We start from the raw sequence: 16,596 nt of genomic DNA on the forward strand, positions 1-16,596 counted from the left end.
GCCAGTCTGGCAATATGGAGAAATCCTGTCTCTACTAAAAACCCAAAAATTAGCCAGGCACGGTGGCACGTGCCTGTAGTCCCAGCTACTTGGGAGGCTGAGGAAGAAGAATCACTTGAACCCGGGAGGCAGAGGTTGCAGTGAGCCAAGATTGTGGCACTGCACTCTAGCCTGGGCAACAGAGCAAGACTGTTTCAAAAAAAAAAGATCCATTTGTGACCTAATGTTAGTTTTACTGACCAAGAGAAAATAAGTAAATATCTAGAAAGACAAACGTTACCAAAACTGACATTATAAATGAACTATCTGAGCAGTCCCAAAACAATTAAAGCAATTGAGCTAGTAATTTAAAATCCCCTACAAGGGAAAGGCTGGAATCAGATGGCTTCACTGGAGATTACAGAGCATTAAATAAAGGGAGAAAGTGACCCTCCCAAACTCTTTCAGGACAGTGGGGGAGGATGCTTCCTAACTCAGGAGTCCATCATCGCCCTGGTACCAAAGCCACACAAAGGCACCAACGAAAACACTGTGGACCACAGCCCAGTGGGTGGCTCAGGCCTGTAGTCCCAGCAACTGGGGAGGCATGTGGGAGGATCGCTTGAGGCTGGGGGTTCAAGACCACTGGGCAACATAGTGAGACTCTGTCCTTTTAGAAAACTGCAGAGCAATATCCCTCACGAGTATAGGTGTAAAAATCTTTAAGTATTAGCGAACTGCATAGAGCAAGACAGTAAAAGGACCAAGTGGGATTTACCCCAGGAACCTAACACTGGTTCAGTGGTGGGAAAGCAGGTAATGAAATACGCTATATTAGGAGACTAGAAATAGGCCAGAGACATCTTTCTGAGGTAATGAAAATGTTCTAAAATTGAATCATGATGACGGTGGATTTAGTAAAAATCATTTTAATGGTACACTTGAAATAGCTGAATATTACTGTGTGAAAACTATACCACAATTAAGTTGTTACAAAAAGTCAGAGTGGTTGGGAGAGGTGACTCTGGGCTGGAGAGGGCAGGGTAGGGCAGGGAGAGCACAGGGGTCCAAGGTATGGCGGGGACAGAGCTCCACACCAGCACCAGGGAGGCTGCCTCAGGCTCACGAGTGGCTGTGCACTGCTTCCTCCAGATGGCAGGGTTGCCCCAGTGAACACAGGGCGCCTGGGAAGGGACAGGACGTGGGGGGCGTGGAAGCAAACAGGGCGTGCGGGGCTTCTCTGGGTGCCTGGAGTGCATGGGGCTGGGTGTGGGGTGACCAGAGGCTCCGGGCACTGCTAACATGGGAGGCACTGGGCTTCGTGGCCACCCAGGGCATAAGGGGATCTAGGGCGCACGGGCGACCCGTGGGCCCTGGAGGGTCTGAGCTCACTGGGAGGCTACAGGTGCGGGGCGGGGGGGACACTGGGCGCATAGGGGGAGCATGTGGTGGGCAAGGGTGAGATGGGGAGGGTGCAGCATGCAAGATGGGCACTGGGGTGCAGGGGGCTCGAGGGCGTGGGGGGCACCGGGACAGTTGGGTGCTGTACAGGTACCCTGCACGCAGGCACCCTGCACGCAGCCCGCAGCATGACAATGTCCCGCAGCTCTTGGGACATTATGGGCACTCCGAGGGTGGCCAGTTACTGTTAGGTGGGCACGGCAGGTGTGGATAACATGCAATGGGTGACCTGCACAATGACCCTGTCTTTGGACCATGCTTGATGGTGCATTGGCGATGTACTGTGCAGACCCCCAGAGCTGGTCCCATTGCAGAGGGCCTAATCTCATTCATGAGGGCATCACCTTCATGAACTAATTACAACCCCAAAGCCCCATCTCCTCATAACATGAACTTGCGGCGAGGATTTCAACGTATGAATTTGGGGGAACCTAAATATTTGGTCAACTGCAAGCTGTACACAGTGGGGCTCCCTGATAGTGCAGGACACAGTTGTTCAGGCCGTTCACTGTCACCCCTTCTGAGAGACCAGCTCCCTGCTCAGGGTCCTGCATGTTCCGTCATCTCTCCACTGCCTGGAAGCATGGGTGACACCCACAGGGCCCCAGCAGTCAGCTGGGGGACATCTGGAAAGATAAGTCATGAAGTCTGCCCTTCTCTTATGGAGTGTGCAGCTTTATTTCAAAGATATGGCCAGAACTATTCTGGGTGCACCCTGTGGTCTCACCCACAAGGCTGCCCCCGGCTGTTACCACCAGCCAGAGGGGCTCTTCGCTTTCTTTGCTGAGGTGTGCGGTCCTTATGTGGAGCTGCTGAAGGAATTGTTTTTTTTTTTTTTTTTTTGAGATAACCTGGTAAATGTTTCCTGTGTTCCACTGTGCTTCATTAGTCTCCTGAAGATCATTTATTTAGTCATTCTCCCACTCTTGTCTTTTTTTTGGTAGGGGGATGGGTGGCATTATACAATACCACATTGAACAAGATCAGCAATTTTGAGGCAGCTGCCTCACTCCAGGAGGCACAAATGTAGCAGCTGGAGTCTTCAATTGGAGGAAAGCCCTGGACACGGCCACCCGGAAACAGGCTATGGCAATACTCATCCCATCAGGCCTGGTGGCTCAGCCTGAAATCCCAGCACTTTGGAGGCCAAGGCAGGTAGATCGCTTGAGCCCAGGAGTTTGAGACTAGCCTGGGCAATAGTGAGATTCCCACCTCTCCCAAAAAAAAAAAAAAAATTAGCTGGGTGTGGTGGTGTACGCCTGTGGTCCCAGCTACTTGGCAGGCTGAGGCAGGAGGATCTCTTGAGCCCAGGAGTTCAATACCAGCTTGCATAACATGGCAAAACCCCATCTTTACAAAAATTAGCTGGGCATGGCCCCATCTGTAGTGTGCGCCTGTAGTCCCAGCTACCCGAAAGGCTGAGGTGTGAGGATCACCTGAGCCTGGGAGGTCGAGGCTGCAGTGAGTGAGCTGTGGTTGCACCACTGCACTCCAGCCTGCGTGACCCTGTCTCAAAAAACAACAAACAAAAACTCCACCCCAACACAGAGAAACGCCCAGACTCCTGGGTTCCACTCAGACTTCTCTTTGTTGCAGCCGAATGAAACTGCTGATCTTGTTCAACATGGTATTACATAATGCCCCCCCAGGCCCCTGCCAAAAAAAATACAAGAATGGGAGAATGACTGAATAAATGATATTCAGGAGACTGTACTCATTAAGCACAATGGAACACAGTTAACATTTACCAGGATAGCTGAGAAAAACATTCCTGCAATAGCTCCACATAAGGAACATATATACTGAGCAAAGAAAGCAGAGCACCCATCTGTGCCTGGGTGTGGGAAGTGGCTGCCCATCCCAGCCCCTACTCTGCCTGAGCTTCCTGCCTGCCCCATCAACAGACTCCCTGGGGCTCTGCCCTCTGCTGGGCACAGTGGGGCACCCGCTATTGTCCCTGGACTAAGCAGGCACCAGCAGGATGACTTGTAGACAACAGCCAAAGTTTATTTAACGTGGGAATGCTTACAATAAATAAAGCAGAGGAGTAAAGAGAAGCAGAACAGTACCTTGAGGACAAAGAAACCCCAAACCCAACACAAAAATCAACTCGTGTCTTCTGCTATATGCCCTGGGCTCTGGGCAGCCACTGCTCCTCCCCAGGGTAGGGAGACTGCAAGGCTGGTGGCCAGCAGTGCACATCCCCAAGCAGCAGCTGGGACCCTGGGTCCAGAGGGGCCATTGGAGACCTAGGAAGTCTTTGCAAGGGCAAAACCCAATGGCGACATGCCCATGAAAGCTTCAAGTCACAACGTGGGCCTGCAGAAGACATTTCTGGGCTGTGCTGTCTCCTCTAGGCCCACACACCTGCTGAACAGACATCTGTACCTGGGCACCTCCCAGAAGCCTCTTTATTCTGGGACATCTACTCTCGGTTCCTGTCCTCACTGGCCCCTCCCATCATCTGAAGACTCTTATGACGTCTGCCTCCTAATTCTTCCAGAGCGGCCACACCCTGGACTGTGACGGGCTCTCACCCACTGTGGGGTCACAGACAGGCATGGGGCTGGCTCCCATCCTGGCTGCCTCCCCCAGCATCTTCAGAGGTGGGGTGCACAGTAGTTTTGTGGGGCTGGCAAAGCTGCAGGAACTGTGCAGCTTAGGCGGACCCTGGATTCTGCAAGCCCCAGTGGAGCTTTCTTGGCTTCTGGAACCACAGGTCAGAGCTGCTGGGGCGATGGGGCTCCCAGCTTTGGTAAGGGCTGTTGGCATTAAGCAGCACCCGGTGGCTGGAGGGGTCTCCCAAGGAGGACAGAGCCTGCCCCATACCCTCCCGCAGTTTCCTGGAGTGCTAGAATTGGGCTTCTCCCACACAGGCTCAGAAAGGCACTAGGAGTTCCTCCTCTTGCTCAAAGGACACACTCCCTCCTCCCAGGTCCTCCAAGTGGACAAAACACTCAGTGGCCTGGAGGGGCAGGAGAGGCAACAGGACTCCTCCAGGAAGGCCCGAGTCACTGGGGAGCCAGGGTGTCCCCGGACCCACCTTTCGGCCGGCAGATAGTCATCGGGGTTGGGCTGCTGGACAGGGGCGAAAAGAGGGGCCGCAGCGTCCCGGAGAAGGGGATCTCAGGGAAGATGAATAGCAGCGACCCATCGGTGGCGCTGTAGAACGAGAGATGTCTGGCCTCGTAGTCCAGAAAGATCCCCACACGCCTGGGTGGGTCCCGGAGTGGAGCCAAGGCCCGTTCAGAGGAATTGTAATAGCTCCCCAGGAAGACCAGGATCCAGAAGCCGTTGCCCGCGGATAGTTCGCCCTTCTCCTTCCTGTTCACATTCTCCCTGCATACCCCCAGGGCCCAGCTGGTGCGGTCCCCAACCTCCACCTCCCAGTAGTGGCGGCCTGAGGTGAAACGCTCCTGGCCCAGAACGCAGGGGCCGGGGTCAAAGCGCTCCGGGCTGTCCGGCAGGGCCTGCCGCAGGTCCCCCCGCTGCACGCTCCGCCTGTCTTCAGACAGGATCAGCTCAGGGTTGGCGGTATCTGGGTCCAAGGTCACATCCCCTGGAGAGAGAGGCCCAAGGTCACCCAGGCACAGACACAGACAAGCTGGGGCCACCTGCCCATGTCCTGGGCATGTGGGTATGATGATCCTCCCAGTCGGACGGCCTGGCTGTCTGCCCCGGGGTCCTGCAGCCTCACGACCTCCTGGAGTAACTGTCTCCAAGTGGACATCCCCTCCCTCCCCACCTAGCCACGTCCAATTGCAACTTACAATATCCTAGAAATTGGTCCATGTTTTGCCTTCAGAAATCAAGAGGGAATCTTGGTTGCTTTTTTTTGTTTGTTTTCTAAAGAGGCAGGGTCTCCAGGCTGCAGTGCAGTGGTGCGATCATGGCTCACTGCAGCCTTGATCTCCTGGGCTCAAATGATCCTCCTGCCTCAGCCTCCCAAGCTGCTGGGATTACAGGCATGTGCCACCATGGCTGGCTAATGTTTTTGTTTTTTATTTGTAGAGATGGGACTCTTGCTATGTTTCCTGGGCTGGTGTTGAACTGCTGGCCTCAAGCAATCCTCCCACCTGAGCCTCTCAAATCGCTGGGATTACAGAGGTAAGCCAATGCATCCAGCCCGTTTTTTCTTTCAATCCCCAAATGAAGGATGTGAATAAGTGCAGCTGTCCCAACCCTGACCACTCCCAGATTTCAGATCTATCCTCCTCTGGAGGCCTGCACACAGTTCCTACACAACAGGCTCCTGACCTGCTAGCAAGGGCTGAGGACAGTACTTCCTTTGGGTGACTGTGATACAAGAATCAGATTTGGGTTTTGTCCCCAGTTCCTGGCAGAGCTCATAGAACCCTGGGAATATCCTGAGTGATAGGAGCATCTAGTGTTATCATAAGACGCCCCTTTCCAACACACCTTAGTTGATGCCACTGCAGTGGCTGAGGTAGGGACCTGAGAGAGCCCAGCATAGGGTCAGCCACCAGAAAGACCAATCCTGTCAGTAGAGGGTGGGAATGCTCAGCCCCAGCCCCTGACCTCAGGAAGGGGAAAGGGGTCTGAGGTTGAGCCCCATCACTAATGACCAATGATTTTATCAATGATAACTGGAACCTCCACAAAGACGCCTAAACAGTTCTTGGGACTCGGGGAGTTTCCAGGTTGGTGAACACACTGGGGTGCTGGGAGGGTGCACCCAGGGACAGCGGGGAAGCTCTGTGCTCTTTCCCAGGCTTTGTCCATGTGTCTCTTCCATTTGGCTCTTCTAGAGTGGTATCCTTCACAACAAACCAATGACAGTAAGTGAAATGCTCTCCTGAGTTCCGTGGGCTGTGCTAGCGAATGCTCACATCTGCAGAGGGGCTGAGGGAACAGAAGTATGGGCAGCCCCTGGAAGTTGTCACTGGCATCTGAAGTGAGTTCCATTCAATGCTGAATGGAATCCTTTGATACCCAATTCATTTCCAAACGGTGAAGAATTGTTTGGTGTGAAAATACCCATAAAAGTGACGTCAGAAGTATGAGCAGAGGACATTTTCCCAACAACCCACCACCATGACACTGTGAGTTTGGAGCTGGCAGTGGAGGGGCACAGAACACATGGCTAACTGCCCAGGTCCTTGGCGGGTACCCTCCTGGAGTCATCTCCCCACCTAGGGCCTCCACACCCACCTCGAAACCTCCGCAGTGTCTCCACCAGTCCCGGGACCCTGCACACGGTCCTCAGCTCCATGGGCACAACTTCTGGGGGCTGCAGCTTCACATCTTGGACCCTAGAGGGGACAACCCAGATGTCATCGCCATGGCCAATAGTTGGGTCCCACCTCACTCCCACCCCCTCCAGGAAAGGCTGGGCTCGTACCTGCGCAGGGCGTCCTTGATGTCCTATGTGGGGAGGAGAAACAGCACACTCCATGTCAGTGATCATCGCCTGCTCCCGGAGTCCCCACCCAGCCCCTGGAGACTCACCCCATCCCCCTCTCCTACATTTGAGCCTCAGGCAGCAAAAACACACACAGGGGGCCATAAACCACCCGCAGCAAGGCTCACAGACAGGAATGCTGGACAGAGGCTCCAGCATATGTGCCAGGAGGCATCACCAATGGGGTGCAGTCCAGTCCTGCGGACTGAGACCCACTTCTGCCTAACACTTGGATGTAGGGCATCTGGCTGTCAGCTCACTCCCCCAGAGCCCCAAGTGGGCACCCCTGGGTGCCAAGGACAGGACAGGCAAGCATCCCAGCCTTCAGTGTAGGGGTGCCTTCACCCCAGCCGGAGCCCAACCCTGCAGTCCCACTGCTCCCTCTCCCAGCTCCGCCTGCCCTGCGGGCTCCCTGCTCAGCCCTACACCTGGGTGTGCCTCCTTCCTGTGTCACTGCCTGATACATGACAGCATCTGACTCCGTGTTAGGGCCCGAATTGTGTCTATCCCACCAAACCCATATGTTGAAGCCAGGAACTTCAAGACCTCAGAACTTGACTATTAGAAAAAAGGACTTTTAAAGAGGAAATCATAGTAAAATAAGGCCATGAGGGTGGGCTTTAATCCAACATAACTTGTGTCTCATAAGAAGAGGGCATAGACACCCACAGAGGGGAGGACCCTGTGAGGATACAGGGAAGAAAAGGCATCTATAAGCCCAAGAGAGAGGCCTCAGGGGGAACCAGCTTTGACCTCAGTCTTTCAGTGTGCAGGACTAGGAGACAATCAGTCTCTGTGGGGGAAGCCTCCTGGCAGGTGGTACTCAATGTGGCAGCCCGAGCTGGCGTGATACACCCAAGTATTGGAACATCAGCTCCTAGGAGGCATGGTCTTGTATCTCTTAGAGCAGCCTTCAGTTCACTGCAGGAATTTAACCCACACTGTCAAATAGATGACCCATACCATGTTCATTCTAACACACGTGGTGCCAGCTACCAGGCCAGGATGCAGAGGTCAGTAAGACATAATCCCAGACAAGGGTTTCCCTGCATGTAGGAGAAATGGCAAAGGAAGATTTTCACATATACAGGTAGTTAATTCTGTCTAGGGGGACAACAACACACTCTAGGCCCCAAAAAATTTTTAAAAAGGAAGCCAGCACTTTGGGAGGCCAAGGCAGGTGGATCACTTGAGTCCAGAAGTTCAAGACCAGCCATAGCAAGATAGCAAGATCCCATCTCTAAAAAAAAATTTTAAAAATTAGCTGGGCTTGGTGGTATGTGTCTACTGTCCCATCTACTCAGGAGGCTGAGGTGGGAGGATTGCTTGAGCCCAGGACGTCGAGACTGCAGTAAGTCATAATCACATCACTGTACCCCAGCCTGGGTGACAGAGTGAGACCCTGTCTCAATAAATAATTCATAAATAAATAAAGAGGAGACTCTTGGTAGGGTTCTGGAGCCCAAGAGGAATTTGTTGGTAGACAGAGGGGAAGTGTGCAGGATGAGGGAGGGGTGTGCATAGGGCAAGGGCAGATGGTGCCGGTGTGAGCAAGGCAGCTAGGAGCAGCTCCACCTTGGTTATTCTACCTGGGGTGGGGGGCCCACCCCTGGTGTCATTTGGAGACAGGTGATGGCTGTCACAAGGCCGGGTGCAGGGGCAGCAGGAGAAGGGCTTGGGGGTGGAGGAGAACCTTGGCCTCGACGAGGGGGTTTGGTCTCTGCACAGAACATGGGCCCTCCAGGCGCAGCATTGACTTGAACAAAATCACTCTGCGGCTACAAGCAGGGCCTGCTGAAGGGGGCAGCCAGGACCCTAGAGTCCACAGCAGCCAGGACCCCAGAGTCCACAGCAGCCAGGACCCCAGAGTCCACAGCAGCCAGGGCCCCAGAGTCCACAGCAGCCAGGACCCCAGAGTCCACAGCAGCCAGAGCCCCAGTGGGTAGATTTCTGGGAGTCACTCAAGCCCTTACCTCCACTGTGCAGTCTCTGTCCATTGGGCCTGGGTACTGGGAACCCGGGTTGGGTCCCCCAACCCAACTGGGGGCCAAGGGTGCAAAGCCACCCCCTCTCCCTCTCAAATCAGCACACAGCTCACACCAACACACAGTTGCTGGGGCTGCTCTCCTGCAACCCCCATGTGGGCAGACACCCAGAGCATGCAGACCAGGCCAGCTCTGTGCTGGCAGGTTTGGGGGGCAGGAGGGACCTCCCTGAAGCCTTGCAGCCAGGCCAAACCTGGGCAGGGAGCTTGGTCAAGGCATGGACAGGTGGGCCACTCAGCAGGGTGAATGCAGGTGGGCGTATGAGACCCAATACCCACCCACCCACATGTCACAACGTCTCAGCCAAAAGCCCAAATCGCATCTTCACACAAACCCTATGGGTCCCCATTTCCAGGTCAACACCTTCCTTCTAAACCCTTCCTGGCTTCTCCAACACCTGTCCTCTCTGCCCTCCCTGAGGGCTCCTCCTCAGTCTCCTGGGTAACTCCCCACCCCACAATTTTCTGACCACAGGACCCTCTCCTTATTCCTCAGTCTTCCTACAGACGCTAGCTGAGTGTCCTTCCCGCTTCCCAGGCTCAAAGCCAGTTGATGTACAAGCTGGTGCACGCAGCACACAGAGTGGAGGGGCGGATGCTACAGACTCAGAAGTAGGAGATGGGAGGTGGGGGAAACTACCTACTGGGTACAATGTGTACCATACGGGGATGGCTACACTCTGACTACACTTGTACCCCTTAAATCTACAAAAATAATTTAATAATTTAAAAATATATATATACAGAAAAAAGCTTACGATAGAAATGACAAACGAAACCAGGAGTTGGTGCCTGGACTGATGTTCTGCTGGGCTCCAGAGGCCGGCAGCAGGTCATCCCCTGTGCAAAGCTGCCCAGCCACATCAGCAGCATTGTAGGCTCCACCTGAGTCTGGCAGCCCTGCCCCACCAGCGGCCGAATTCACTCACACAAGACCTCTCTCCTCTGTGGGAGCCAGGACTGCCTAGGGGCCTGTTTCCCTCTGAATCTTGGGGCCCCTTGGGTCTACACCATGCTGGGCATGGAACACATTTTCCATTTTGTGGGACAAACGTCCAGATGAACCCCACGGGAAGATGACAGCAGACACTCCCAGCCCACATGGGGCCTCTCAGCATGGGAGTGCCATCAGTCCTCATCAGTGCACACTTGCCGAAGGGGGAGAGCTAACTCCAGGCCGCCTGACCCGCCGCCAGGCCAGAGGCCAGGGCATCAACTGGTTCTGATTTGGGGGCACACCAAGGAAAGCCCAGGCCCAGGGGGCCGGCTCAGGTAGTGGAGCCCACACATGGGGAAAGACTCTCCCAGAAGCAGAGGAGGAGGAGACACCACCCCTGATAATGGAGATGCATGGGGTGTGCCAGCGGGGCAAGGACAGAGTGAAGGGAGAGGACTTCCTGCTGGGGACACCATGGCGGGAGTTCTATGGGAGGCCCAAGGTGGTCCCGGCAAGCACACGCCCACTCTGCTGTGCCTACAGGGAGCAGCAGCATCAGTCAGGCCGAGATGGAGTAACCTTACATAAGCACTTAAGAAACACCACCTGTTTACATCTACAGAGGACAATCAATCTTCCCTTTTTCAGCACATGGATTTTGGGGGTAGGACGGGTGGGACATCTGTCCTGCTGCTGACTCAGCGTTTCACAGGCAAGAGCCGGGCACATCCAGCCATGCCATTAACCTCTTAGCCCAGACAACCTCTGCCCCTGCTTCTTGCACTTTCTGGTTCTCCCTCCCCCAGTGTGGTCAGACCATGCCCGTGTGGCCACCATGGCTGCTCCCCGCCCAGCTCACCTGCAGCAGCCCCAGCACAGGTTGCTCCCCACCCAGCTCACCTGAAGCAGCCCCAGCGCAGGCAGCTGGCAGCGGCCCTCGAGCTCAGCGATGAGCTCAGCTAGGTGGGCGGTCTGCTGGCCTAGGCGGGCTGCACCCTCCCGCAGCCGGGGCAGCACCTCCAGCTCCTCCTCCTCCAGCCTCTGCAGCAGCTGCTGCTCCTCCTCTGCCAGCAAACGGCGAAGACGTTCGAACTCACCCAGCACGTTCTGCCGCTGGCTCTCCACCATCTTCTGTGGGGCCCAGGGAGAAGGATAGCTGAAGCCAGACCCCAGGCCCAGCCGGACCCCAAGTCTGGTCAGACCCCAAGCCCACCCCGAGGCCGGGCCACACCCAACCTCCCCCCCGGGGCCTGCTAAACCCCAAGCACAGCCCCAGGTGTGGCAGGATCCCAAACCTACCACCTGGTGCCGGCCAGACCCCAAACCCACCTGTGGCACCTCCTAAACCCCAAATCCACCACTCAGGGATAGCCAAATCCCATTCTACCACGCAGGATTAGCTAGACCCCAAATCTAAACCCCAGGGCCGGCTAGATCCCAAATCCACTACCTAGTCCCTCCCCAACTTCCAAATCCACCCATTGGCTTGGTAGAACCCTGCATCTACCAGCTGGGGCCAGCTGGACCCCAAATCTACCACCCAGGTCCCTCCTGACCTCCAAATTCTCCCCTGGGGCTGCCCAGATCCCAAATCCACCACCTAGGGCCTCCTAGGTGATTTGGGTAGACCCCAAATCTACCCCAGAACTGGACAGATCCCAAATCTACTCCTCGGGATGGCTGAATCCCACATCTATGACCTAGTCCCTCAAAACCTGCAAATTCATCTCCAGGGCCCAGACCCTAAATCCACCTGAGAGTTGCCACTCAAGCATGCTGGGACCCTAGGATGGGGCCCTTGCGGTATGGGAGCCCACGCCCGCGACCTGGCAGGACAGGTGCACATGGGGAAGGACCAGCCCTTCAGTGGGCTCAGTGGGGCCAGGCTGAAGCAGTGACTGGTCCTGGGGCACCAAGGGCAAGTGTGCCTGGCCAGCATTGCCCCCTGGGGTCTCCTATACAGGACCTTCACCCCCTGCCCTGCCACCCAGAACCGTGGAAGCCCCAGCACCTGCCTGCCACAAGACGCAGGTCTCATCCGCCTGGGCTTGGAAGAGCAACGCATCCTGCATCTGCTTCCGGAGATGCTCCAGTGACTTCTCCAGCTTTGCCTGTGGGAGAGGCCAGGCAGGGCCATGAGACATCGGTCCTGTCACAGAAGCTTGCCCTTTTGCACCTGACACACTGTCCTGAGTTCCTCCTCAGAGACAATGGGGACAAACTGAAATCTGCCTGGTGAATGAGGGAACTCAATGCCCTCCAGTGAGTGTGAGCCCTCATGGTAGGTGGGCAGCCTCTTGCCAGAGGCTGACAGCCCCAGCCACATTCTTTCCTTTTTCTCATATGAGATGTGTTTCTAGACCTTGACCTTGCTACCCTACCCCAGGCCTCACCCCCCTTTGCAAAGCTACCTCAAGGGTTCTGGCTGCCCACTCCATCTGTCCCCAAGCTGGCTCTGAAGGTGTCGAGCTCTCCTGTTCCCAAGCCAGTGTCTCCTCCTCCTCTCCCTTCTCACCTACCAGCTCACATAAGGGCCTTGGGCTAAGCCTATGCTGGGGTCCAAAAATTCTGCCCCATGTCCCCATAATTTCATAGGTTGAAATCCCAACTCCCACGGTGATGATATTAGGAGACAGGGGTTTTGGGAGGTGACTAGGTCAGGAGGGCAATGCCACCATGATGGGATTAGTGTTATAAAGGAACCCTCGCCCCTTTCACCATGTGAAGACATAGTGAGAGGGCATTGTCTGTGAACCAGGAAGCGCCCTCACCAGACACCAAACCTGCCAGGGCTTGATCTTAGACTTCTAGCCTCCAGAGCTATGAGTAGTATACATCTGCCATGTGCAAGCCATGGTGTTTTGGTAGGACAGTCAGCAGGGACAGAGATGCCTGGTTGCCCACCCCATCTTTTCTCTAAGCCACCTGGGATCTTGTGCATTTTCAGCTTCATCAGCTATCACTGTAATAAGCCCCAGGACGGGTACACTTGCATTCTGCTTTCTTGGTCCTTAATTCTCATTCCCATGGTTCCTCATGAAGTGCATACCAGGAAGCAGTGAGAATCCTATACACAAGCTCGCTGTACTGTGTGTGCTTGGGGTGCCCTGAACCCACTTCGCGAAGGGTCTGCTCACTTCCACCCCATCTGACACCCTTATCAGCAACAGGCCCTGTGCTGGCCACACCTCTTTGCTTCTCAGTCACCCCAAGTCATGGCTCTCATCTCTCTCTATCCATGCTCTGGAAGGATGGAGGTGCTGGGAGGATCCACAAGTCTGCCCAGGTAGCAGAGCCAGGACATGGGCCCAGCTGCCTGGCTCACTTTGGTTCACCACCTAGCCTCGCAATTCGAGAATACTGCTTGGCACCTCCGGAGCACTAAGGACATGTCCAACTGCTTTATTGTCTCTGCCTAGGCTTAGCTCTCATGTGAGCTACAAGAACCCCAAATGGGGGTCCCTGTCCCCCCGCCTCTCTCTTCACTGCTACCGGCCTGTTCCAGAAAACTCACGCCTGGCCCCTGTGACCCCCAACCCTACCTCAAACATTTGGCCCAGTGCCTCTCAACTTCTCCCTCAATGCCTCAGTCCCTACGTGACATTTTCAGTTTTTGTTTTTGTTTTTGAGATGGAGTCTTGCTCTGTCCCCCAAGCTGGAGTGCAGTGGCACTATCTCGGCTCACTGCAACCTCTGCCTCCTGCGTTCAAGTGATTCTTCTGCCTCAGCCTCCTGAGTAGCTCGGATTACAGGTGCCCGCCACCACACCCAGCTAATTTTTGTATTTTTTTTAGAGATGGGATTTTGCCATGTTGGCCAGCGTGGTCTCAAACTCCTGACCTCAAGTGATCCGCCCACCTCGGCCTCCTAAATTGCTGGGATTATAGGCGTGAGCCACCACACCTAGCCAACATTTTCAGTTTTCAACACTAAAGTTACAAACAGCATTTGATCAGATGGAATGGGCTGTAAAGCAGCACAAGGTACTCAGCATGGCAAAGATCTTGCATTTCAGGTACCTGCATCTTTGCGTCTCTGGACAGATTAGAACGGAAACCTCTTACCCTGTGTGTAGTCAGAACTGGGACGCTGGGGCTTGGTGCAGGCCTGGGATCTTCCCTGGCCTCCTCCTTCCTGTGGCAAACCCCCTCCCCACCCAAGTGCCATCTGATACACAACCTAGAAAGATCTGGGGGCTGTCTTCTCTTTCCTATGATGCTGCTTCCTGGAACTGGATCTTACGGGGACTTTCCTGTTTACCACCTCGGGGCAACCCAGCCTGGGGCTTGTTCACCTGTCATGACCCCATGTCAGGGCCAGGCAAGGAGTGAACTTATCATAGAGCTAACGGGCCCCAACTCTGGCAAGTGGACACACAGCCCCATAGGTGGGACTGAGCTTTCTAGGCCTATGGGGGCAGGTAAAACCAGTTTCCTGCGGTTAACATAGCATAGGCCCTAAGGCAGTGAAGAGGAACAGAATATGTCATCCCCAAATATACTGCTGTGGTATAAGGATTATTCTGAGTAAAAGCAGATGCAGGAAGAGCTCTCTGTACTCCTATCTGCCTAGAAGTAGGGTATTCATTCCCCATGAGAAAGGCACCCTCCCTCCACTAGGAAGAGGAGGGCACTCTAATCCTGGGAGATGATTCTGCCTAAACAGACCTTATTACAATGACCTAGTCACTTTCCCACAATTTATCAGTCCTAGATGCCGAATCCCGTTTCTGTGTCCAGTCACTTCTCCACAATTTACAAACCTTTGCTGAAATACACTTTTCTATGAAGTTCTTGTGCATGTAAAACTTAAAATATTAAACTGTATGATTTTTTTTTCCTGTTAATTTGTCTTGTGCCAGTTTAATTTGCAGCCCCCAGCCACTGAACCTAACAGGGTAGAGGGAAATTTTTTCTTCACCTGCAAAAGAAAACGGTTAAGTGCTATCCCATGAAACTATATCAGATCAACTCTACAGAGCTACTGGGCACTCTCTGCACCCGTTGGGATAATTGGTGTCAGAAGGGTAATTCTGCTGGGCTAACATGTTTGAGGTGTAGACATTCCTGCATGGGCAAAGAACGAAAAGAAAACCCACAAGAACCTGTGTTTGGACAAGCCCGCGGATATGGCTTTAAACCACCTTTCTGCTAAAATCCAAAGCAGAAGGGGACAGATTCAGATTTATTCTAGTACCCCAGAAGTTTTCTCTGTGATAGGGACAGACCCAGCTCAGTACTAACACTGGCTTAACTGCTAATCTGGCACACACAAGTGACCATGGTGCAACACACAAAGTGCAATCAAGAAAGCTCCAAAGATGCTGCCATCTACCCCACACGTGGGCTCCCAGGAGCACATCCGCAGCAGGTCAGCCAGGAAAGTACCGCGGGAGGGAGTGCAGGCCAGGAGAACGTGTGCCCCAGGCCCTTCAGCTTGGGGTTTGTTTGGGTTTTAAGCAGCAAAATAAGGGAAGAAGAGGCAGGCTGAGCCCTGGCATCTCAGATGGCAGAGATGGCTCCCAGTACCCCACCCCGAAATGCAGGGCAGCCCTGGAGGGGAGGTTAGAGAGGAAACGACTGTGTCCCCTCATCCTGCTCAGTCTGGGGCTTTCCCAGGACTTAAGTACTGACCTGATAACACAGTCCCTGCAAGGAGTCCATCTAGGATCGTCCACCTCTGAGGTTCTCCCACTTTCCTCTGATCCCGGCTCCTTTCTGGCCAGTGTATGGCCACATTTTCCTTGCCCCCACTCCACCACCTTCCACCTTCCTCTCTTAGCCTCTATCTATGGGAGGTACGCCCCTCACCCCCGAGAGCAGGGTCTCATTGGCGGCCATGGCTCCAGCCTCACGGGGCCTGCTTGAGACAGGCTGTCAAGGGCCCCCACAGCTGCTTTGCGCGATACCCTCCTCACCGGCCCAGGGCAGGCTGCATCCTGAGCTCCCCGCCCTAGACAGAGACAGATTACGCCCGGAGCAGTCCCGAAACCTCCCACCTGCCCAGGCCTCCCCAGTCCCCGGCTCCCCCCGATGCTCCTGCGCGCCACCCCCGCCCAGGCGCACCTTGAGGTCTTCGGCCGCGTCCTGCAGCGGCCGCACGCGATGCGCCCAGTGCTCCCCTGACCGCTCGCAGGCCGCGCACAGGAGGCGCAGCTCGTCCCCACAGAAGGCGGCCAGTGGCTCGCGGTGCGCGGGACACACGCCTTGCGGGACCGGCGACGGCGGGTGCAGGCGCCGCGCCATCTCGGCCATCTTGGCAAGCGGGCGGTTGGGCCGCAGGTTCCTCTGCGGGGACAGCTCGCGGCACTCGGGACACGCGTACGGGCCCTCGGGCTGGCCCCAGCAGCGCCGGATGCACTCGCGGCAGAAGTTGTGGCCGCAGTCGGTCATCACCGGATCCGTGAAGTAGTCGAGGCAGATGGCGCAGGTGGCCTCCTCCTGGAGGTTGGTGGACAGGTCGGGGGCGGCCATGGTGCGGACCGAGGGGAGGAAGGCGGTACTGTCCGTGGGGCGGCGGCGGGGAGACTCGGGAGCTCGCGGAGACGCGGGGTATCCGGGTGCGGTGGCGCAGGCGCGGGCACTCCGGGACGCGAGGCTTGGGACTCCCGGGTGCTCGCGCTCCGGGGCACAGGGACTCCAGGGCGCAGGACGCTGGATTTCGGTAGCGCTGGGCGCGTAAGCTCCGGGTGCTCGGGGGACGCGGGACGTAGGGATCCCGGATGCCGGCAGGAAGAGGAGCCGAGGCGGAAGC

General features: G+C 55.4%; 1 protein-coding gene across 3 annotated transcripts; it reads right to left on the reverse strand.

Moving 5' to 3' along the window:
• Window positions 1-3,426: 3,426 nt before the first annotated feature.
• Window positions 3,427-16,596, reverse strand: TRIM11 (tripartite motif containing 11). 3 transcript variants are annotated; one of them, XM_045398443.2, is made up of 6 exons: window positions 15,909-16,596; window positions 11,859-11,954; window positions 10,744-10,971; window positions 6,803-6,825; window positions 6,613-6,713; window positions 3,427-4,999 (listed from the first exon to the last, which is right to left on the reverse strand). In XM_045398443.2, the coding sequence occupies exons 1-6, from the start codon at window positions 16,314-16,316 to the stop codon at window positions 4,452-4,454; spliced, it is 1,404 nt and encodes a 467-aa protein (XP_045254378.1). In that variant the 5' UTR covers window positions 16,317-16,596; the 3' UTR covers window positions 3,427-4,451. The 3 variants fall into 3 exon arrangements, 2 of the variants coding, with proteins under 2 accessions (XP_045254378.1, XP_045254372.1); XM_045398437.2 differs by having other exon boundaries at window positions 10,744-10,974; XR_012433941.1 differs by lacking the exon at window positions 3,427-4,999 and adding an exon at window positions 7,826-7,908 and having other exon boundaries at window positions 10,744-10,974.

This window comes from Macaca fascicularis, chromosome 1, assembly GCF_037993035.2.
Source record: "Macaca fascicularis isolate 582-1 chromosome 1, T2T-MFA8v1.1".
NCBI classification, from domain to species: Eukaryota; Metazoa; Chordata; class Mammalia; order Primates; family Cercopithecidae; genus Macaca; species Macaca fascicularis.